Genomic DNA, 23,604 nt, shown 5'->3' with positions numbered 1-23,604 from the left:
CTTCCCTGTATACACACATATAAAAAATGTTGTCTCGTATACTATTTCCACAAAAAAGAACCTTAACGACAAACGCACTGTCAAAATTAAATGCATTAAGAGCGACCATGAAGGTGGATGCCTTGTAAATAATACAATTGCTGATAGCCTCACAATAAAAGTATTAATCCTTGTATCGAATAGTGTCATACCTACCGAAGATGCTCACCAAGTAGGTATAGAAGAGAAAGCGATAGAAACAGACCACACTAAAAAAAAAACCTTAATTATTTAGAGTGAATACACAGCCGAATGCGATAATCGTAGATCCTGGTTGTCAGGGTTCACGGGTTCTGCAGGTATAAAAAGGGGAGGGGGTAAAAAAAGCTCAATAGTAGATATTTAGAAAAATAAAGATTAGGCTGTGCTATTGTGACAAGGGAGAAAGCTGCATTATTTACAGATGGAAGATATTTTCTGCAAGCTTCCCAAGAATTGGATTTGGAGCATTGGAAATTAATGAAACAGGGATTACCAGGTGTACCTACATGGCAAGAATATTTGATTAAGGTGAGTGTCCTATTTATTCCAGATTTGACATGTATTTATTAATTCCCCATCATTTAATTTAGGATATACCTGCCAATTCAAGTGTGGGTATTGATCCTTCCGTGATCAGTGCAGATGAAGCAAGTAAACTGGAAAAGGATCTTGGTTCGATAGGCTCTCGACTAATTTACTTGGAAACCAACCCTGTGGATCAAATTAGAAGGGATCGCCCCCAGCGACCTTCGGAGCCGGTTCATGTACATCCTATCCAATATGCAGGGAAATCCGTTCAATCTAAATTAAATGGCCTTCGTAGTGCTTGTGATGGTCACCCCACAGTGATTTCCTCGTTGGATGAAATAGCCTGGTTATTGAATTTACGTGGTGCGGATATTCATTGTTCTCCCGTCTTCTTTTCTTACTGTCTTGTCACTAAGGATGATGCCACATTGTATATTCAACCTAGTACGCATTTATCTACTGCAGTGAAATCGCATTTAGCTGAAGGGGGTGTTCATATCAAAGCGTATGAGAACATTCTCGAGGATCTAAAGACAATAAACGATACTTTCTCTCTCGACCCACATACCACCAACATGTCTATTCTAGGAAGCATTCAACATAAAGAATATCAGTCATCACCATCTTATATCAGTCTTGCCAAAGCAGTAAAGAACCCGTCTGAATTAAACGGAATGCGACAATGTCATAAGCGAGATGCAGTTGCCTTATGTAAGCATTTTAGTTGGTTATCTCATAGTTTGAAAAGAGGAGATAAGATTCGAGAGTTTGAAGCAGCCAGTCACTTGGAAAGCATGCGAGCCACAGACAGGAGTTATGTGGGACCTTCATTTGATACAATTGCTGCCACGGGACCCAACGGAGCGATTATTCATTATCAGCCACATGAGACAGACTCTGCATGGATCGACCCTACACGAGTCTATCTTTGTGATTCAGGTGCACAATATGTAGATGGTACTACAGATATCACACGTACTTTTCTGTTTGATGGTGTACCTACCCAGTTTCAAAAACGAGCATTTACAAGAGTATTACAGTCGCATATTGCAGTAGACACAGCCATCTTTCCTCAAGGCACCACAGGTAACTTCTTTGTTTTTAGGCGGAGTCAACAAAAGATCTCATAATAATGTTTAAATATAGGCTATCAGCTGGATGCTGTGGCTAGAGTGCCACTATGGAAAGACGGATTAAATTTCAGACATGGCGTCGGACATGGAGTGGGAGCTCATTTAAACGTACATGAAGGACCGCATGGGATTGGCAGTCGATTAGGATATAACAACGTGGCACTTCAGCCTGGGATGGTTGTGACCAACGGTAAATAGCATAGAGTGGGGGGCTTGTTTTAAGATGTACAGGGCTAATACATAATAATAATTAGAGCCTGGTTATTATGAAGATGGACAGTTTGGAATCCGGTTGGAGAATATCATGACAGTGCGCCGAGTGAATACTGCGTACCGTTTTGGACAGGTGGATTCACTAGGATTTGAGCATATTACGTTTGTGCCTTTTGGAAAAACTCTGGTAGAGACAGAGCTAATGACCAAAGAGGATAAATTGTGGTTGAACGCCTACCATCAAGAATGCCGAGATATTTTGGAGCCGCTTATAAAAGATAGTCAAACACTGACATGGATTGAAAGAGAAACGGAGCCAATCATTGAATAAATTTGGACTCCCTTACAGCAAAAATCCCCTTAACATTTTCATTATATTTTTTTGTTCAGCGCTTTAAATTAAACGTGACACACATTTTACAAGATAATTTTTTTGAAACCATTAAAAGGGAGATGAAATTAAACATGAATCTAGACTAATGTTTATTCTTGAGCCCTTTGTTTAGACAGAAAAAACCTCAACTGCACCCCCAATCCACACACACCCCCCCTTTTTTTTAAAAAAAGTCCCAAAAAAAAAAAAAAAGGATGCTACCACCTTTCCTAAAAAACGATGTAAACAGTCGGTCTTCTTCTTCCACAAATACGACTGTAAAGACCGAATACACTAAACATCGAAAACCAAGTCAACACCTCGACATGCTTTCACTTGATTTGGGACCTTCTAACAAAAGCAAAAGCTTTTACAAAGATAAAAAGTATAATTTAGCTGCCAATACAACCAGTCGACGCTCTTCTTCTAGTTTATTATACCATCAACAATCAAAATGGCTCAAATTGTTTCTGATTGTCGTAGGCCTTTTATTCATCTTTGGCTACATTCCTTTCTTTCGTTTTGTCAAGAACGTACCCGACTATAAAACTCACCCTTCTTGGAATCTGGAGGAACCCAAACCCATCCATGTCGAACGAGACCAAATCATTCTTTATCGCATCATTGGTAACGATTTGCCTCCTCGTCACAAAGAAGGTCAAACACTTTCCAATCTCCAATTCATTCTCGACCATGAACCTGCATTTCCAAACACCCAAAAAATATTCTTGCTCAACCGCATTATAGATCCTGTAAACGAAGCAACCATCATTCGACTACTCGATAGCTATCAAATGGATTATATTCGTTTGCCCTTTGACCAGTCAGAATATGAAAAACTCGACTTTCAACTCGAAAAGTTTCCAGACGCTGATTTCTTCCATTCTGATAATTATCGCCGTTATGCAAAAGTATTGAAATTACGAGCCTTGGATTATACCTATCATGTCAAGAACCTATACGCAATGAACAATGTAAGTCCTTTTTTTTTATTTGTACTAGTTTAGTTCTATAAATAACAATGGACTCTGGTATTATTAGAATGGCGGACGTAACACAGCCATTCAACACGGCCGCAGTTTGCCCAACGCAAAATGGATCATGCCCTTTGATGGTAACTGTTATTTGAGTAACAATGGCTTCAAGGAAATCACTTCGCAGTTAGATAAGTTTGGAAATGATACAAAATACTTTGTCGTTCCCATGACAAGACTCTTGAATAACTCTGTCTTGCTCAACAATCTCGATGAAAGACCAAAAACCCCCGAAGAACCTCAAATCATCTTTCGTCATGATGCTACAGAAGAATACAATCTCAATATGCGTTACGGCAGACGAAGCAAGGTTCGCATTTCCTTCCAATTTATTACCATTTTCGATCTAACCTCCCTTTTTTTTTAAGCTTGAGTTGCTATGGTGTCTGGGTGCTTTGGAAAATCGTCGTTTAAATAGACCAACCGTGCCATGGGAACCAACCGAGCGTCCCTATAGCAAAGACAAGGGTAATTTCAAAAACATTGGCTGGGTCTTTCGATTATTTTCAGGTAACCCATCACAAGAAGAAAACAAAAAGGAAGCTACTTCCATTCGGGCTTTTAATCGTTTAATGGCGATCCAATCTTCACTGGATAGTTTGGATGAAGGTATTGCTCGCAAGACTTTCCATCATGACAAACTCTTCTTGTACGATGAACAATCCATGAATAGTGTACGTTATGAATATTGGACCAAAGATGAGGAAGTCCGTGTAGCCATTGAGCGCTTAGAATCAAAAGCAGAGGTCATCCTGGAGGAGAGCCAAAAACGATTAGCTCCCATGTCTTCAGCCACAGATAAACAAGATGGTTTACCGTTTGACACTGTACCCGAAAAGGATGAACTCGGTCCTCTCTCTCAAAATGTAACCATCCTGACCATGGCTAATTATTTCACAGGCAATGAAAAATTCGGTCGCGGTGCTGCTAACCTGATTCGAGTTCATTTCTTGAATGAATATGCCGTAGAAGATGAAGATGAATATAATTCAGCACGTAGAATACCAGATGATAGTCACCTTTTGGACTTTTTATCAGACCAAGGCTATTATTTCCCAAGTTTAAGCCGCATCTCTCATGTCGTACCCAAATACAGTAACAATCGCATTTTAAATACCTCCGATTTAACAAAAACAGATGTTTCTTCTCTTTTGGACTGCATGCGAATCTTGAGACACATGCAAGCGCTTACTCACAAGGAATACATTGATCTTCAAGCCATCACCGCTGAATTTCTCGAATATCTCGTCACTTCCCCTACAGGTATTCATCTGGCTCAAATGACGGATCATCGTGGCGTTTTGTACGACTTGCAAGTTACAGCCATGGCGGCTTTCACAGATGACGTAAGGTTATTCTTAAGAGTTGCCAATCGATGTCGTATGCGTATCGGCAAACAATTTAAACAAGATGGTACCCAACCCTTTGAAGAAAGTTCGACTCGTGGCCGTTTATTATCCTCCAGTACTTCAGAGGTTGATCCCAAGATGGAGTGGAGAGCTTTATTACATTATGAAACTTTAAACTTGCAATACTGGACTTTGTTAACACGGGGTATTCAAAATGCTGGCATTGCCAAGGATATATGGCACTATACAGCTGCCAACGAAGGTCAGATCTCGCATTCAGTTGTAGCTCATCTCAAGAAATACTCGGACGCTTTACCAACCCTGACAGCGGGGGATGCTGCCTTTGTCAAATCTCGTTTACAACCCTTGGCCTATATGGCTCAAGCGGCTTTTAGTCATAGTCATTATGCTCAGGTACCCATTGATGAACGTGTACAAAAGACAACCGAAAAGGATCGTTTATGGATGGTACAACATTTAAATGATTTTGGAGAACGTTGGGACTTGCTGGGACAAGAACAAGATATGGAGGGCGCTGATCTTCAACAGGATATTGCAAAATTAATGCATGATGATGAATTGAAAGGAAGATTAGGCATTCCAGCTTTCTGGATGCTTAGTTCATCACCATAAAAAACCAAAACCTTATATATCTAGAACTCTACACACACACACACACACTTTTTTTCTTTCTTTCATATAAATATATACACACACAACACCATTTTACATGTAAACATATAAATTAGACACATAAAATATGAAAATATATAAACATTTCAAATCTATTCTAAGCGTGTTTTTTATTCCTCATCGTCATCATCGTTAATCAAAAAATCCTTGATTTGATCTAATAATCGGCTATCTCGACTTTGATCCACAATGGATTCAGCCATATAAGGTGGCAAGTTTTCAATGGTAGTCGAGTTATAATCTTTAAGGTTTACTTGACAATTGTAACACATGAATTTGTTCATATCCACCACAGCTTTATCTTCCTTCTTATCAGGTGTGCTACAGCATCCACCTGCAGTAGAACAGTCTCCACATCCATTCTTTTCTGATGGTAATTCGGATCCCTCAACATCTGTCACCGTAATATGTCTTCTCCATTCTGCAATACCTGCTTCCAAAGGCCTAACATAAATTTTCTTAGTTTTTACAATTCTACTTTGCTTACTTAATGAGACTTACATTAAACACATGGCACATGTCTTGGTTAAGTCCATGGTGGCAGAAGGTTGCAACTTTGTGATGGTACGACAAATCGTACTGACTGTAGAAGAAAACTCACGTTCGATACTGACAATAAAATCCTCTGTTAAGCGTTCAATAGAGGATTTGGCTGGCATCATGGTGCTAAAGTTATAGGCAGGCATAATGTAACGATCGATCTTGTTAAAGTAGTTGTAAAAGCCGATTTCCTTGGAAAGCATATCCTTCATGGGTCGCATGATACAGACATCTTTAAAGCTTAATTCGTTATCCACACCGATATCCAAGGGTAATGTGTAACCACGACCTTTACTGGTCATGGCAATCATCTTAATGGCTTGACGTGTGGCACTATCTCCCATAAAAATAAACGAGCAACTAGATAAATCGTAGATAAATGAATTTATGGTCTTGTGTTTCTCTCAGTAAATAAATTACCCTTCACGGCGAGCGATGGTGACAAGCATCTTCATCTTGAGATTCCAGATCAAATCTTCTTTGGCAGCTGTTCTCTTGATACTATTGAATAATGCCTGTAATTGCTCTGCTAAAGGACGATTCGAATTCGATTGTACGCACTGTACAAAGTGTTCGTATTCACCATTTTCAACACCACCTGAAGTGGACTTCAAAATCTTATTGAATTCTCCACTGCTTGTGAATTCAGGTCCAAATACTTCCTCTAAACGATAACTGAAATATTCAAAATCGGCGAAATCCTTCTTCATATTCTCTGTTAATTTCTCTGAATATCCCTTCTATAATACATGGTATGAGTGTGACTAAGGGGAAACTTACAGATCAAATATGCAAGCAAAAAAAAAGTGTGTTACCTTACATTATTTTCAAACAAGGTACTTTCGTCGATATGACAAACAATGGCTTCAGGAATTAATTGTACTTTTTTCTTTTCGGTGGGTACTACACGCATAAAGTTTTTGGTCAAATTCACCATGGCACTGTATATTGAAGAAAAATTATGATTAGACACACAATTTTCATTTTTGTTGGAAAAAAAGTGAATTTACATGGAGGAAGGTCCACCAGAACATGCAAGCAAAACTTTGCCATTTTGTCGATTACCGTTTCTCAAGCGAAGTAAAATCGAGCGATACTTTCCAACAAATGTAAAATTAAAACAAGATCTGGTGTAGAAAGAGGGTGTCAGTCCTTTTTGAATTAATTGATTGAAAGTAGCTAATCTTACTGGCAGTAATAGGCTTGACGAATCAAGACAGTGGCAGCTTCGGTTTTACACTTGCAACAAGTTTTGTCAGAAACCTTCATGTTTTTGTTAGTGCTTTGATGAGAGTAACTAAAAAAAAGCTTTTTTTTTTTCTTTACTGCTCGGTAATGGTTTTCATTTGATTTGAAGTCCCGTCAAAGCCACGTTTTTCCAAACGCTTTTCTAAGTACAGTCAGAATACCTTGAAAACAAGATTATACAATCAAAAACAATGTAGTGGTATATCTCATCAACAAGACACAGGAATATACTTGCTCTTCTCCAGGTGATAGAAATACATATTGTGTTTTATGTGTCGTAACTGCTCGGTCATGTAGACTATTATGAGTATTAAACGTTTGCATCATTTTGCTCTTTCCGAAGTGGTTCAAAAGGTAAGCAACTTTATTGTGTCTAATGTCATATTTATGATGTATGTATTATGTCTGTTTCTAACTTTATGATATAGGAACCGTATGGAATTAATTTAAAAACTAAATTAGACCTCAAGAGTCTGTTTTGAAAGATGAAAGAAACACCATATTAGATGATTTACTTGACCTTCAACGCTGATACATGGATAATTATCTTCCCTAATAAAAATGTATCCACTTTTCTTTCAAAATAAAAATCCTTATTCCCGTTATATAAGGAAGATTTCTTAGACAATTGTTTACTTTGTGAAGCGATCGAGATTAAGTTGTTAAAACTATTGTTATAGTAGCCTTTCAGGTGTTGGAAGCTGATCTAGTAAAAGAATGATTTTAATTAAAGATTGTCCGCTCGTTCGACGCTAGACCAACCTTTGTTCGGGATTTCCTGCCAGCCCAATCTGTTGTATTGTACCTGTTTCATTCCTGAGCCATTCCTGTGGTCTCATCAACATTCTTACCATTCTTTTAAGCCATGCTCAGATCACAAAAACGGAAAGTCGAGTAACAACACGTTGATTCCGAAACCAGTGTCATTGGGCATGTCTATATATTCAGCTGCAGTTATCCCAGAGTCAGTCGTAAATTGAATGTTCACAATATCAGGGTTGATTATAGTTGTTCCTTCAACGGCAGAGGTACTTCCTTTTAACTTGTCTCGCGCATTCCCGTGATGCACTGACTTAAACCGCCTTCTGCGTTTGCTTTTGTCAGTTATTATTCTAAAAGAGAACGTGGAATTGCGGCCTTTTCAAGTTCTTTGTAGTCTGACTATAGCCCCTCGTATACTTGCTTAAATCGTTCAAATAGAGCCATGCCCATGGACTGTCTGGGAAGCATCGTGATAAGGTCGTTCATAAACTTTATTAAAAACGGCTGCTTGTTGTTCATATATAATTTTCGCTAAACTCAATCACTTCAATTTGAATAGCACGAAACACTCCAGACTTATACAAGTTTAAGAGGGATTGTGTAAAAGCAGAGGTGAACGACAAAGTCTACCTACTGTTTCCTAATTGAGGAATAACAGTAGGACTGCCTTTTTTTAAAAATATAAAGTTTTGTTTTGAGTTTTGTTTTTCTTTCTCTTTTTCTTCTTTTTCTTCTTTGCAAGCTCAAATAAAAAAGTTCCTTTTTATAACTGTGGGAAATGAAACAAAAGTACAACGGCAACAAAGCTGATGAAAAGAAAATACGTTTGAGCCAAGAATACGGGGGCTCACCTTCAAGCTTTTCTTCCCCAGCTAGGAATGGCGCAGCATCCTCCACACCAGCACACAGATCATCGCAAACTACGAATCAACGACAATTCAAAGACCCTCCAAGTATATCGGACTACACATTTCTGGAGAAGATTGGTCAAGGTAGTTTCGGGTAAGACTGTATCATTCGCTATTAATCCTGAATGTGAAGGCTGACGTGCATTTAACCACATTACAGTGCGGTTTATAAAGCGAGAGATAACAAAAGCAATGGCTTAGTTGCCTTAAAAAGAATTTTAGTGGACGACGAAAAGGAAGGGGTAAGTATTATTAACTTTAAATGTAATTTATATAAGAGTTAGTCTCACTTTTATTAGGTACCCATCATGGTTATCCGTGAAATTAAAATTCTTAAACAATTGGACCATAAAAATATTGTTCCATTACGTGACGTTGTGGTTGAAAGAGGTACGTTCGATTATACTTTGAGACTGTAATATGCATCTTAAACTCATCTTTTTTTTGTAGAGAAGAGAGTTATATATATGGTGTTCCCTTATATGCATCATGATCTGTCAGATTTAGTATATAACCCAAACGTAGGATTAACCCCACTACAAATTAAGGCATATATAAAGCAACTATTGGAAGGGACCGCATATCTACATCATGTACAGTATATAAAAAGTTGTAAAACATCAGTTTACTGACATTGTCTTTTTTATGAAAGAATTACATCCTTCATCGCGACATAAAAGGTAATTCCCATTAACAAAAGACAAAAGACATAGCACTTGGTGGCAAAGTTTGCTGACTTAGCTGCCTTTGTTATAGCTGCCAATCTCTTAATCAGCAATGATGGTGTTTTACAAATTGCAGATTTCGGTCTTGCACGTGGTATGGAAGATGACAATAGGGAATATACCAATTCTGTTGTTACTAGATGGTATAGGCCACCAGAGTTAATTCTTGGTGAAAGGCGATACACTAGTGCAATTGACATGTGGGGCGTTGGATGTGTGTTCGGCGAGCTTATCAAATCAATGCCTATTTTACGAGGCCATGACGACTTTGATCAATTGAAAAAAATATTTAGCTTATGTGGCTCACCCAATCAGAACAACATGCCCAACTGGGATAAGTTACCAAATGCTAAGAGCGTCAAGTTCGAATCAAGCGCACGACATGTTCGAGATGATTACATCAGCTTTGATCCTGTTGCTGCCGATCTGATTGACAAGTTGCTGGTTTTGGACCCCAAAAAACGATTAACAGCTACAGAAGCTCTTGATCACGATTATTTCTATTCTTAACCTTTGCCGGGTGGACCCTGCCAAGTAAGTTTTTTTTTTTTTTAATATTTCGACTGTCTGCAGCATCTCTTTTATTGATATTTTGAATTATTTAGACTTCCCAAATATGAAGCATCACACGAATATGATTGTCATAAAGAAAAGAAAAGACGACATAATTAGGTATTTTATTAATATTAAATTTTTTAGGGTGTGAAAATCAACAAAATGTTTTAAGTTTTCTGTTTTACGATGTGTGTTCTTTTTTTTTTTTTTTTTTTTTTTTACCTATATATATATAAGACCTGGTGTAATGAGCATTGAGTAGGAAATGGACTGGTAATGTAAAACTGGGTCTTTAAATTTGCGGGCAATTATAATACAAAAAAGTATTGGTTTTTTCACAATTGTTTAGCTTATTACATCGTCTGAAAACGTTCATAATGGTTTTGAAATCAAAGGAATTCATTTGTGAATAAATAGATAGATTTAGCTATATCACATATTGAAAGGATCGATAAGATCATTACGAATTATAATGTGGATTTTCTTTATGACTTTGTAACCATAGACACTTTAACTAGCAATAGCACCTTTTGCGCAGTGAAGATGTTTAAGAATCCAAAAAACACGTTCTCGCTGTATTAGTTTAGCCGGTGTGTGAATCATAGAGTTGTTGCATGTTTCTTGATATCTTTTTTTTTTTTTTTTTTTTTTTTTTTTTTTTTTTTTTGAAAAAATAAATAAAAAGGGGTTTCATATTTGGCCTTTCCCCCAATTATTGTCAGTAAAACGTTCATGACTGAGACATGACTTTTTTTTAAATATATAACCCAAACAAATTCAAGCTGCATGATTTCTTCTTATCAAATAAAGATGAAGATTATTATAGAAATATTGCTTTGTAAGTTAGACGACACTGGTGGATTATGAGTCCATTACTTGCTAATAAAACAAATTATATATAAAGTAGCACTTGCTGTTGTGCCTAAAGTAGTCGAAGCCCAGGAAACCAACAATATTATTGGGTACAATGTTATCAATCTATTAAATGCAAGTGAATCGATGGGAGTCGTTGTCGATGATGTTACATATCCAATGTCACTAAATAGCACAAATGGAACAGACATTCTTTACTCGGGTGATGCACCCGTAGCCAAATCAAATTACAAGTATGTCCGATTTTTCAGCAACCAAAGTAGTGTAACAGAGCCATTTGATCGACAGCCTTCAACAGAAGACACACCCAACGAATTTTTTAATCGTACATGGAACACATACGACGTATCTCGATTACCAATTATTTACCCTCCACTCCCCGCCATTCATCGTATCACTACAGAACTTCATAAGCCTGGTCAAATCCCGACAATTCATATCGTAGGAAATCAGACAATGATGGATGAAATGCACCAAAATAGTACAGAAGATTTTACCGTAGTGACAAACGCCTCCTATGTTGGTTTGCATGACGTTTTTTCGTTCCAAAAAGCTGAATTATCTCTGGCGGGTCGTAGTTCTCGGTGGTTACCCAAACTGTCTTACAATCTAAAGTTTTCTGGTAAGGACATGTTGTATAGTAATAGCCGGATAAAGCTTCGATCCATGGATACGGATCCTTCCTATATTCGTGAACAATTAGCGTATGACATGGTCAACTGTACAGGTCTGGCCTCTTCTGGGTTTTCATTTATCCGTGTGTTTATGAATGATCATGAACTCGGTTTATTTGGAATCATTGAAACCTTTCATGATAATTGGGTTGCAGATACCTTTGGTGGTGGAGATCCTAAATACAAGAACGGGTATCTGTATCAAGGTGTTTTTCAAACACCAGCTTCGGCTGCTGTAAACTTAACTGCGGATCTAAGATATGTCGATAATATCACAACATATGGTTTAGGTCAATACCAAATTAAAGAATCAGCGGCTAAAGGAAAAAGTGTGAACTGGAAACCCTTGCAGGAACTTACGAAATTCATAGCAAATGCACCTACAAACACTCCTGATGCTGTAAACGAATGGAATAAGCACTTGGACACAGCATCCGTTCTCCGTGGGTAAGTTAAAATTATACATCTACATAAAAAAAGAGGGAGAAATTTTGTACTGATGTCATAAATTTGAAAAAAAAAGTATGGCACTTGAAGTTCTTTTAGGTTATGCGGATGGATATCTTGCACTGGTTGATAATTACTATGTGTATCAAGACCTAGACACGAAAAATTACTTTTGGATACCATCAGATATGGACCTTACCTTTGGTTCCACGATGTTTAAATTAGAAGATATGTGGAGTGGGAATTACAGCACTTTTCCAGGCATGAACATTCGACCTCTGACAAAACAAATACTCAAAGTACCTGAATTTCAACAAACCTATAACCATTTACTTCTTGATATTAGTAATACACTTGTGAACCCTGATCAGACGTACAGATACATTAGTGATTTAGTCAATATGATTTCTGAAGACGTTGCGTGGGATCAAGGGTTGGTACGTGCTGGAGAAAGTATCATGGCCGAGCAAACGCCTGGTACAAGCGAAGGTGACACGACATCTGTCATTGAGGCGGTTTTAGGAAATGCCATTCCAGGCGATATGGATAAAGCGACTGCAGAAAATTTCGCGTCCCGTATCAATGCGACTATTCCGTTTATGACAGCTGTCAATGGGCCCACTGGTTATATTTCATTGGCTGGTGTTGTACAGTGGATCGACGCTATCCACCAAAATATTACAAAGTTTTATTCAAATTGATATAAATAAAAGCAAAAAGATATAAGTTTTTTTTCTTAAAAAAGGTGGTATTATTATGATTATTATTTGATAGATTTGGATAGGGATAAAAGTTCCAGTTCTTGATTGATTTTACTGGCAAATCGAGCCTTGATAATCTCTTGATCAGTCCAACCACCGAAACCATCCTCTACCGATGAACCATCGTCAGAATCATCGGAACCGAAAAAGTCTGTTTCATTAACATGTTCTATGTCCTCTTCTTCTTCAGAATCATCCTGATAATCATCTTCTATAAACATGGCAAACACTTCATCATGTAATCCGTCTGAAGAGGATGTGTAGGATGGTTCTGTGGGCGATTTCTTTTGTGATAGTGGTGGAGACGATGATCTACTCTGGTTATTGGATGCAAATCCTTTCTTACGTGCAGTATTGATTTGATTCATGGAGGTCATGGACATTCCATGATGATGTGATGTTGTATGTTTGGGTGTAGGTGGTGTACTTTTATCCATACCACGATTAGATTCTACAATTGCAAATGATTTTTGTCGCTGACGTTTGTTCCAATGCAAACACTTTGATAATGAGTTGAACCAATCTGTAGCTTGATCCTCTTTACAAACGGTCGGGAAAGAATACTTTGATGCCGTTACTTTAATATGATCCCCCTCTTTTTTTTTTTTAAAAAAAAAAGTAACGATTTAGTTTTCTATGGGATTTCATGTCTAATATAACTCACGTTTCAATTCGATCCTTCCACGTCCGTCAAAACTAGCCCATGCCGTATTTCGAGAATTGAACGGTACACAAATGCGAAGTTCCATCGAATCTGGAACTAAAGTTGGTCTGAAGGATAGTGTGTGAGGACAAATGGGTGTAATGAGTGTGGCACGAATTTCGGGATGAGTCAATGAACCATTGGCTGACAACTAATTTTAAAGGCGGGAAAATTAATATGTTTAAATTGGGTCTTTAAGGGAAACTTACGGAATACGCTGTACTTCCAGTCGGTGTTGATATGGCTAAACCGTCAGCCTGGACGGTTGTCAGATGTTTATCATCGCCAAACAGCTCCAATAAACTCATATAAGGACTAGGTCCTCTATCGACAACTAAATCATTGATGACTTGGTATTTTTCCACGGGTATAGTTGTGAAACATGGGATTTGTCTTTGTTCAGCAAAATCATCCTCGGTGTTATCGTCTAAATTACTCTGATGGGCGTCGGTTTCTTCGTCATGATCATAGTCCTCACCATCCACTTCACCAAACTTTTTTAGATGCTGTTTATCCTGATTTTTTGTTGTAGTGGGTGAACACCAATCACCTATTTTGATTTTACCAGTGATCGGATTACGCAGCACATTTCTAAGCTTGACGGATGGTTTCTTATGATTTTCGGTGTTAACTCTTCGATAAACGGTGCAAGTAAGTCTGCCTCTCAAATTGACTCTCATTCCACTCTCCATCACTCTTGTCAAGTATACATCGAATTTGTCAAAATCAAAGGGAGTCAAGAATCCGAGAGAGCCTAAATGAAAAGGAATGACAGGAGGGACGTAGGTTTGAAATAACCAGGAAGCAAATAGAACTGTGCCATCCCCACCAAGCTAAAAATAAGACACGCCTTATTGTCAATACATATATTGCTTTTGTGCATCCCCTTCTCATTTTTACTTACTGTTACGATAAAATCAAACATTTTTGGTTCCAGGGCACATAGTTCAGGTGTCCAAAACCCTAATCTTTCCTTGGCTTGAGGATAATGCTGTAATATCTTTTGGTACTTGAACCCTCTTGAATTTTTTAATTTTTCATCGACAAATCTATTGTGTGGAAATCATGTTAATAAATCAGCATATACAGAAGAAATTTTTTCGTTTTTCAGTGCTATCTAAATATTATGTTTACTTATTACACTTTAACACCTTGACAAGCTTTTGAAGTCGTCATAAACCAAAGAGCCAAGTCTCTTGTCATGGTAATTAAAGATACGTCTCCAGGTTTCGTAATCACCATGACTGTTCTTGGGTTATCCCACTTTACCTTGGTCTTGCCTTTTGTATTATCATTATCAGCCCCCAACCTTTGTTCAGTTATTCTTTTACATACCTATTTTTTTAGAGACTTCACGCACAACTTCAGCGGTATCAGAAAGTCTGTCTGTATGGGAAGCATGCAGGTTTTGCTTTTGAGAAAGATTCATGGTTTCTAATGGCTGTACTGTTGATGCATTATTCCGACTCTCCATTCTAGTAAAAAAATAATATGACGAAAAAAAAAAGGGAAAATAAAATAAATAAAAAATTTTAAGGTTGTGTGTCGCCCAGGGACAAAAAAAAAGGCGGTTAATTATTACTCCCCCACTGCTCCCCAGGGGGCGGTATAAGTAAAAAAAAAGCCTCAAGTATTAAACGTTTAAAACATTTGGGTATTCATGCTTCATTGTAAAGAACGTTTTCTCTCTTTCTTTCTGCCACAGGATCGTATGTGTGCGTCAAATAGGAAAATAGTGGTAATTAGCTCATACTTTACGCCAATTCACTGTGTCACTCCTTAAAACGGAAATACTATAGCTCCACTCTATAGATCCTGCAAATAAAACGCTAGTCTTGAAACGATCCAATTACAATTTGACATATTGTCAAGAGTGTCGTGAGCTAAAAAAAAAAAAAAAAAAAAAAAAAAAAAAAAATCAAAAATAGGCAAGAGCATGCTAGTAAATCACTTGATGTGTCATTTGTGAATAAAGCATGACGCATACGACCACCGGCCATTTACTATTAAATATAAATACTCAATCCAGACACATCCTGTCATTTTCCATGAAATCTCTCCGCTTTAAAAAAAACTATTTGCGGGTAACGAGTGTGACAAAAAATGAAGGAGAGGAAGAGGGTCCCCGTCATGGCGTATGACCACGTTATAAAAATAGGTTTAGCTATTGCGTTCATTGTTTGTTGTAAAATGCTGGTAACTGATAAAATAATAGGAGAGAGGGGGGCTGTTGCACGAAAAAATAGTAGTAGCTGCTGTCAATTTCCTTATTGTTACTGCTCTATATTATTTTAGGTTAATTTGAAATGAGTTTTAGCATTATTATCTTTACCTCTCCTTCACGGTATAAAAAAGGTAGTTGTTCAGCACAATATGAAAATAGATGAATAGCCTCTATCCAGTCATGTAATATATATAAAAAAAATATAGATATGATGATAGAAATATATAAAAATAGTTATATAGTTCAATTTAATAAAAATAACTTTTGTGCTACCGATTGTACTACAATTTATTTTTATACAACAAGGAGAAAAATAATAGGAGAGAAAGTAACAAGAGAAAAAAAAAAATTATAAAGTAACAGTAGCTGAAATGGGCACCAAAAAATCGTTTTTGGTGTCAGGTGTAGTGGTATCATTTTTATAGTTTGTTGTTAGTCTAGTGAAAAATAAGGGATCTGCACACATGGTTGTATTTACTGAAAGAATTGGACGCTGTTTCTTCTTTTTTGTCATGATTGAACTCATGAAATACTCATCTGCTGTGTTGCCAGGCGGTGTATTTGGACTGACATCTGCACTAGAAATCTCTCCACTCCCTTGGTCTTCGTCTTTCACAAGATTTGGCGCACAGTTTTCGATGTTTAAGGATAGTTGGGGTGTTGATCGTATAACATTAGGATTAATTGTATAAAGGGTAGGTGCTGCAAATATGTCGGAGCGATCATATTCTTCGGCAGAGTATGTTTCCAGAACAGTAACTTTGGAAGAAAATTGAACACTTTTCATTGTACGTTTACGTTTGAGTGGATTAATGTGGTTATTAGTAAGAGGGGAAGTATTAATGGTGGTGGTAGTGGTGCTGCTATTAGAAATTGAATGGTTCATTCAAGTGTGTATGTATTAAAATTAGAAAAAAGGAAAGAAGAAAGGGTAAAAATAGAGAGGGCAAATGGTTTTATATAGAAAATAAAGTTTCTTTTTTGAAAGGAGTGTATAATGAAGCTTTATATTATTTTGCTCCTGATTGTTTTAATAGTTCATGATGAAAAAAGAAAATAAGAAAAAAAAAAAACTAAAAACATTTAATTTGTATCCCTAGAGACTGCGATAGTTTGTGTAATCCAACATCAATTTAGTTTCTGTAGTACACTCTTTTTTTTTTCAATTAAAGACTTCTTTGCTATAAATAACGTTTTCTTTCAGGGCAACTTCCTAAAATACTTCTTCTTATGACATTCAATTGCTCCCCGAAATAACCCCCTTTGAACCCAAATGAGAAAGTTATCTTCTTTTTTAACGCGGCTGTTAAAGCGCAGTCCTGAAATTCTTTTTGGATACGCCAGTCCAATTACCAAGAATGAAAAGTACCGAAAACAATGAGCAATTTAGAATCATACAAGAGATGAATCGATACATAAACAGTCTCCTTTTTGTCTTAAAAGGAATTACAAGGGATCCACATAGAGCAGCTACAACTATTTATAAACATGGCTTATACGCTGGGCTTTGTCGGTTTATAAAAAAAAAATGTTTGAGAGCTACCCCTACTCTGTTGGAAGAATTCCGGACGTTTGTGTTCCCCAAAAAAATAAAAAGGGGGGAGGCTAATTTGGACTAATTCTGTTTGGAATCATAAACAGATGCAAACACACTGTTCGTCTATAGAGACTCATCTCACAACCATTGTCAACTTACAAATGATACATTGCTTGTTTGCAGTTTTTGAGTCTAAAAAGCCTATTAAAAACATGGACTCGCGAGCTAGTGGTAATGCAGAAATGAAAATAGTTACAATCATATCCTGTAAAACATAGTCGGTGAAACGAGCAGGTTTAACCTTAATATAGATCGTTGGCATCAGAAATAGGCTTCAAATTGATTTAAGACTGACGCTTGTTTTCATCATCTTTTGTATCACTTGTTTAAGGTCTTGGCCGTCAAACAAGAATGAGTAGGAGTAGGAGTAGGACCACAAATTACTTATCAACTATTTAAATTAACAACGAGCAAACAGATACTTTTACAGTGAAGAGAAATCATACATAAAAAAAAGAGGCCTATGCCAAACAATAATAATGCTTCTAAAAAGAAGACCTTTCAATTAATGGTGACCTAATAGTCACGCACAGAAAATGTCTGGACAAATAGTAACAAATAGTTTCGTTCTCAATGTGCTCTTGATGTTAGTTACATGCATATGATAACATTACACATTTTTATTTTTTTTACTCACATGAATTAAATTCATAGTGCTAGGATTTATTGTCCGTGTGCGTGTTTTTAAATTGATATTTCCAAATTGTTCATAATCTAAAAATGGTTTTGCCCTGTTTCACACACAATCAATTACATTTAATACATGCAGTAATGGTGCTGTTACTTTGGCAAATCATCTAAAGAGAGAGAGAGAAAGAGATCGAAATAAAAAAAAAAGACTATTTTAATTTCATTGTGTTCCTTGAGAACATCTCCTTTTTTTACAAACAATTGCTAAAGAAATTGGGTATCTATTTATAAAATTTCTTTTTCCACAACAATAAAATAAAAATAGAGCGCAGAAATATATATTGTTTGCAAATACTAATCTTATTAAATGTTGATCACAGGCGCAGCAACTATAGATATTTGATAAACAAACATCACTTAATATGTCCCCGGAAATCCTGACGATTCAAACCAAGCGATAATATTCGCATATACTTCATCTCCATATAAACTATGCAAATGGCTTTGATGAGAGAAATACAGAAAAGATGTCATCAGTTAAACTCCGTGTATTGCACCATTCATGGCACTACTTCTCAAAAGTTTTGATACAACTGCTGATTATATTTACTGCTTGTTTGCATTATTTTAAGTGCCACATAAAAAGAAAACGGCCGATATTAATCACGTGTGCTTTTTTTTTTTTTTTTTTTTTTTTTTTACGTAATGCGTCATATAATATTTACCCGATAATGGATAATTTTGTGAGTTTTGCAATTTGTACATGGAGATTCAAGTTATATTTGAAAGGTGATACATATTTGTTATCCACTGAATCACAATATAAATTCGCAGCTTGTAACATGGCTTTCACTGGACTCAATTAGAGTTGGTCTGGTTTTACTATACTTATTCATATCGATCACTTTCTTAAATTTAACTCCACCCAGGTCTGCTTTATTATAACTGTGGCAATAAGCATGTTTGAATAAACTGTTGCATTTAGTCAATCTCTCTGTGCTAAACGTAAACACATCAAATCATTAGGCAAAAGATTTCGACTGCAATATGTTTAAAAGAGGTATTTATCCCCCATCAATCCACTTAATGCACTTATGCCAGTCAAGTATGTTAGACCCAATGATGAACAGACTCGAAGTAGATATTCAAGTCTTGAGTATTACCATATATACTCGTATTATCACTAGTATCTTTTAAAACGTCTTTAAATTACGCCATACAACTGGGAAAGAATATGACAACTACACCTGTAAGTTTTATATTCATTTTTTTTGATGTTTATCGATGATCCTTTTTCTTTCTTTCTTTTTTGCATGCTGACTTCCTATTACCTTTTTCTCGAAGGTGGAATTGACTTTCAACTACAAAGCTTCCAAATATTTTGCACCCATTAGCTACCATATTGTTATTGCATTACATTAGACACATTTGTATTTCTTTAGTAAGCTGTACAGTTGATGATAATTTAAAACATATCATCAAGAGATACATCATTGCCAGTCTATATATGATTAGATGACTTGTACAGACAAGGCTTGATAATCTTGTACCGTTCTAAATCGTAATATATTACATGTTCCATGGAGCACACATAAAGTTTATCCAATATATTTATACAGTCAACAATTACCAATAGAAAACTTTGGTTTGTCAAAAGTTAGAAATCTTGATCAATTGATCCCAGAAATGCTATTTCTTCTGGACGGTAGTGAACTGAACAACTCAATCAATCGCATTCTACCAAACACATTTTATGATTCTGATTACTACTCTAAAATACGACTTTCTCCTAGCTTATATATCATACCAATTGCTTATGCTGTTCCTGTAGAAAGTAATAGAAAAATGGTTGTCGTATCTAAAAAAATTCCATAGGGAAATAATACTCTAAACTATGACTGTTCTGTTTTTATGGCTTTTACGAAAATGTTACGATACTGTGCTTCCTGTTCAAATTAGTCTCACTATTTTGGGCAAATTAACCTCACACAAATAAAATAATTCAAAAAAGTGGGCGGACTTTCCAAAAATTCAGTAAATTGAGAGTGGTGTTTGAAGCTAGTTTGCCCAGCTTTTTAAGAATAAATTCACCAATTTCTAGTCGAATCTCTAAGTGGTTATAAAGGTTTTTATTAAGGCATTGAGGGAAAATATCGATAGAATGCTGGATGAAATTTTACAAGTGCTAAATTGGAACATCTTTGCTTTCTTCAATAACCCTAGAAGTAAGATTTTCCATATTACTGGCTCGTCTCCTTTTACTCTTATCTTTAAACATTTTCTAGAAAAGAGATTGTCTACACCTACGTACTTTCTTATGTGCCTGTTTTTTTACGTCTATTAATACGCCTGTTCTCTAGTATGTGAAGACTCAAACATATGGATGATTAAATAAACAATTAAATCTTCCTGACATAAGCCAGCTCTTGTTTATCAATTTATAAATAAGATTTGCGCCCACGGTCTTTTGACTATAAATAAACAATTAAGTCATCCTGACATAAGCCAGCTCTTGTTTATCAGTCTACAAATAAAACCCATTTAAACATTTTTTTCCTTCCCTTCTTCTGTTCATCTTTCTTTTTTCTTTTTTAACGTATCCTGTTGTAAACATTGGGGAAGAAAATCGAGTGAGTCGTCGTTTGTACAAGGCTAAAAACGATAAAGGCTGTGGTATTTTACTGGCGCCGAAACTCCAATTTATGCTACAGCCTCTAGGTCTTTTCAAAGATCAAAAGTATGTAAGAAAAAGAATGGATCACGCGAATTTAAAAAATACGTAAAAAATTTACAAAAATACGTAGGTGTAGACATTGTCTTTTTTATGACTACTGGCAGGGTCAACCAGGTAGCAAAATATTAAAGACCGTAAGCTTTCAAAACAATTTGGAGATCATCACTAAATTTACTGACTCGTTCAATAGGAAGGAAGTAGTTTGTCTACAAAATTAAAGGCAATTAAAAAAATTGATCCAGTATCAAAGCTACAACGAGTACTACAAGAAGTTTCGCGTTTCATGTAAGTTTTTATTTATTTATTTATTTAGTGTATATGTCTAACTTTCCTATTTCTACGAGTAGACTTGGTTTACATGTACATAAGCCGCATTTTTTCAAATTTTTTAATCTCCTGGTCAATCTAACGACTGACCAAAGAGTGATCACAAGGTTAGCTTGTGGTTGTATGTACAACGGGCAATCAGCAGGAAACCAACAGAATATAGTATTATATTCTTAGTAGGATCCTCAGAGACTACACGCGATGCCCCAATGGTCAATAGATCATTGGGTGAAGATATAGTCCGGTCCATGATGATCTTGCGACCGTGAAAAAAACATGGTCCGTAATGAAAGTATGGTGAATACGCTTGGTAATGAGGAAATTTTTTGTGGTGGTGAAATGCGTAGGTGGGTGTTGTCGCTGGTGTTAATGGTGGCAATTCAGTTGAAGATCGTTCAGGACAAATGGTTGATGTTGCAATGTCCCAATAATATGCTCCTTTACTCAGAAGAGGATTTTAAATTAAAATTCTGGGGTCATATTTTTGAGGAACTCTTCAGTACGTCAAACGTCTGTTTGCACTGGTAAGTTGATTTAACAACCTGATACTGAAGCTTTTGCAACAACTAAAATTTTTGTTAGGGGGGATACAGTGCCATTTATTTTTAAGTATACCGAAGCCTCGCCAAAAGTTGACTTAAGGATTATATCCACCATGAGCTGCAAAGAGGGTGGCCATTCATTATGTGAATTTTCCAAGGTGGCTGAAACAACCAGATCTTATCAGGATAAATTGAAGCTCACATTAATGGCAAAGCATCATGTGAATTCACTTATCGACAACTACAACATCCATAGCCATTATCCGTGTGATGATGATAATAGGATTCAATTTCGTGATTATGAGCTTAGAATTTGTTGAAGGTATTGGATATGTAATGAAGCAACTTGATCGCTGTTGCTTTCCTATCGCAAAAAAATCTGTCGATGAAGGAGGAATTGAAACTTTGATCAAATGTATTTCTAATGTCAAGGTAAATTAATACCACTAAAAGTATCAAACATAAATCGACTGTTTTTAAAAGCTCTATGTGTCCAACATTAAAGACAAAATCGAAACCGAAAGAAAACAGAATGCGATGAATAGGTTTGTGCATTTAATTGGTAGTGAAGGAAAGAAAAAGGCAAAGTATAGTACAACACCAGTAGTTTGGCCAAAGAGTAGAGATGGTTTATTTTTCGTTGAAATTTCTTCCGATGTTCAAGAAAATGTTCCAGAATTGTTCCTACAAAGAAATCAATCAAACTATCAGGATAGTGATGAGGAAGAAGAAGAAAACGAAGGAGAAGAGGAAGCTGAGGAAGCTGAAGAAGGGGAGGATGACTGTTTATATTATTATCCATCCTTAATGTGACGTGACAATTAAATTTATTATTATATCTATGATATCCTCAACAATGACAATGATGACAACAGAGACATCTAAGATCCTGCTTTACGTTTATCGGCATAATTAACATTCTACAAATTATCTGGCAACTTCACTTTTATCAATTTAAATATTCAAGCAATGATAGTTTATACAAGATTTACTTAATCATATGTTTATTATCCATGAAAATAAAAACTCGAATTTTTTCAACAGTTTTTTATTTATTTACGTAATAGCCCCATGTATTATAAGGGTTCCTTATTTAAGCATTTAAGAAAGCAGTTTACAGAATGCTGAATGAAGTTCTGCAAGTGTTCAAGAGGAACGTCCTCGCTCCCTTCAATAATTCGTGAGGTAGGATTTTCTACATCATTTAACTTGTTTCTTCTGACTCTATCCTTCAAAACTTTCCAAAACTGCTCCATAGGATTAAGCTCTGGAGAATAGGGAGGAAGATGTACAGATATATAACCCCTCTTGATAATTATTGGATCGACAATCGCCTTAGCATGAATAAGAGCGTTATCCATAACAAGATGAAATCCCTTCATGTAGTCATACTCATATGATATTCATTGTGTCACTAATAAACTGAACATAATGTCCTGTTATAGTTCCCTCGGGAATTGCTTTAACTGTCGCATCAGTCGCTTTACGTTTCTTGGCACCGTCGACCTTTCTTTTCTTCTCATTTCCTGCATCTCTTAAAATTACGTTCAAAACATCTTATACTGCAATAGCACCAATAATGGTATGGGAGAAAGCTTTTGCAGAGGGTGTTTCAATAATTGCTTGAGTTCCTCGCTTTGACTAACCCCTTGAGCGGTGCATGTTAATATCGAAGCCAGACTCGTCAATAAACACACAATTTTGCATAAAAAGCATACCCTTCTCTGTCCACTCTTTTACGAACTGGGCGCGTTGGTCTAACGTATCGCTGCAGTTTCTTCGCTTGGGATGACAAGTGACCACTTTTATAGTAAGGTTGCAGTCTTCCGCAACTCTGCTCTTCTTAATTTCCAAGCCCTCAAAGTTCTCTGTCAAGCTCTCAACAGCGTCTTGTATAACAGCTGTTTTATTTTCGTCAAAAAAGTTTTGTATAAAGATCTTATGCTCTTCGTTTAATTTACTCACAGGTCTGTTTATGCGATTTGTTTTCTGAAGAGGAATACCCTCCTC

At 36.3% G+C, this 23,604-nt stretch overlaps 9 protein-coding genes across 9 annotated transcripts; 5 read left to right on the top strand and 4 right to left on the bottom strand.

The window, feature by feature from the left end:
- Positions 1 to 107: 107 nt before the first annotated feature.
- On the top strand, positions 108 to 2,226 carry EV154DRAFT_540017 (peptidase M24, structural domain-containing protein; the record flags this gene model as incomplete). Its single annotated transcript, XM_051604391.1, has 7 exons — positions 108 to 124; positions 184 to 211; positions 275 to 338; positions 401 to 549; positions 612 to 1,635; positions 1,696 to 1,872; positions 1,937 to 2,226. 7 exons carry the CDS (start codon positions 108 to 110, stop codon positions 2,224 to 2,226), a joined length of 1,749 nt encoding a protein of 582 aa, XP_051453210.1.
- Positions 2,227 to 2,383: 157 nt separating this feature from the next.
- Positions 2,384 to 5,439, top strand: EV154DRAFT_606117 (uncharacterized protein). Its single transcript, XM_051607517.1, has 3 exons — positions 2,384 to 3,242; positions 3,310 to 3,612; positions 3,671 to 5,439. Exons 1-3 carry the CDS (start codon positions 2,484 to 2,486, stop codon positions 5,282 to 5,284), a joined length of 2,676 nt encoding a protein of 891 aa, XP_051453209.1. The 5' UTR covers positions 2,384 to 2,483; the 3' UTR covers positions 5,285 to 5,439.
- A 402-nt stretch (positions 5,440 to 5,841) lies between these two features.
- EV154DRAFT_428512 (uncharacterized protein) lies at positions 5,842 to 6,797 on the bottom strand (the record flags this gene model as incomplete). The annotated part of the gene is made up of 3 exons (XM_051596423.1): positions 5,842 to 6,244; positions 6,305 to 6,624; positions 6,705 to 6,797. 3 exons carry the CDS (start codon positions 6,795 to 6,797, stop codon positions 5,842 to 5,844), a joined length of 816 nt encoding a protein of 271 aa, XP_051453208.1.
- A 1,875-nt stretch (positions 6,798 to 8,672) lies between these two features.
- On the top strand, positions 8,673 to 10,037 carry EV154DRAFT_540015 (kinase-like domain-containing protein; the record flags this gene model as incomplete). The annotated part of the gene is made up of 6 exons (XM_051604390.1): positions 8,673 to 8,896; positions 8,963 to 9,044; positions 9,102 to 9,192; positions 9,304 to 9,395; positions 9,455 to 9,482; positions 9,559 to 10,037. 6 exons carry the CDS (start codon positions 8,673 to 8,675, stop codon positions 10,035 to 10,037), a joined length of 996 nt encoding a protein of 331 aa, XP_051453207.1.
- An 855-nt stretch (positions 10,038 to 10,892) lies between these two features.
- On the top strand, positions 10,893 to 12,777 carry EV154DRAFT_568255 (coth protein-domain-containing protein; the record flags this gene model as incomplete). Its single annotated transcript, XM_051606066.1, has 3 exons — positions 10,893 to 10,920; positions 10,990 to 12,076; positions 12,153 to 12,777. The coding sequence occupies 3 exons, from the start codon at positions 10,893 to 10,895 to the stop codon at positions 12,775 to 12,777; spliced, it is 1,740 nt and encodes a 579-aa protein (XP_051453206.1).
- EV154DRAFT_41166 (ATP-NAD kinase-like domain-containing protein) lies at positions 12,460 to 15,180 on the bottom strand. Its single transcript, XM_051595467.1, has 6 exons — positions 14,876 to 15,180; positions 14,682 to 14,820; positions 14,445 to 14,589; positions 13,750 to 14,373; positions 13,502 to 13,691; positions 12,460 to 13,432 (listed from the first exon to the last, which is right to left on the bottom strand). Exons 1-6 carry the CDS (start codon positions 15,012 to 15,014, stop codon positions 12,840 to 12,842), a joined length of 1,830 nt encoding a protein of 609 aa, XP_051453205.1. The 5' UTR covers positions 15,015 to 15,180; the 3' UTR covers positions 12,460 to 12,839.
- A 753-nt stretch (positions 15,181 to 15,933) lies between these two features.
- EV154DRAFT_523294 (uncharacterized protein) lies at positions 15,934 to 16,844 on the bottom strand. The gene has a single exon (XM_051603084.1). The coding sequence runs from the start codon at positions 16,648 to 16,650 to the stop codon at positions 16,114 to 16,116; it is 537 nt and encodes a 178-aa protein (XP_051453204.1). The 5' UTR covers positions 16,651 to 16,844; the 3' UTR covers positions 15,934 to 16,113.
- Positions 16,845 to 17,070: 226 nt separating this feature from the next.
- Positions 17,071 to 17,623, bottom strand: EV154DRAFT_485721 (uncharacterized protein; the record flags this gene model as incomplete). The annotated part of the gene is made up of 2 exons (XM_051598775.1): positions 17,071 to 17,234; positions 17,461 to 17,623. The coding sequence occupies 2 exons, from the start codon at positions 17,621 to 17,623 to the stop codon at positions 17,071 to 17,073; spliced, it is 327 nt and encodes a 108-aa protein (XP_051453203.1).
- Positions 17,624 to 21,484: 3,861 nt separating this feature from the next.
- EV154DRAFT_540013 (uncharacterized protein) lies at positions 21,485 to 22,035 on the top strand (the record flags this gene model as incomplete). Its single annotated transcript, XM_051604389.1, has 3 exons — positions 21,485 to 21,576; positions 21,635 to 21,859; positions 21,900 to 22,035. The coding sequence occupies 3 exons, from the start codon at positions 21,485 to 21,487 to the stop codon at positions 22,033 to 22,035; spliced, it is 453 nt and encodes a 150-aa protein (XP_051453202.1).
- Positions 22,036 to 23,604: the final 1,569 nt, after the last annotated feature.

Source organism: Mucor mucedo (assembly GCF_025094135.1).
Source record: "Mucor mucedo strain NRRL 3635 chromosome Unknown EV154scaffold_121, whole genome shotgun sequence".
Classification (NCBI taxonomy): domain Eukaryota; kingdom Fungi; phylum Mucoromycota; class Mucoromycetes; order Mucorales; family Mucoraceae; genus Mucor; species Mucor mucedo.
The sequence above is the reverse complement of the archived record's forward strand: the minus strand, read 5'-3'. Positions and strand labels throughout refer to the sequence as shown.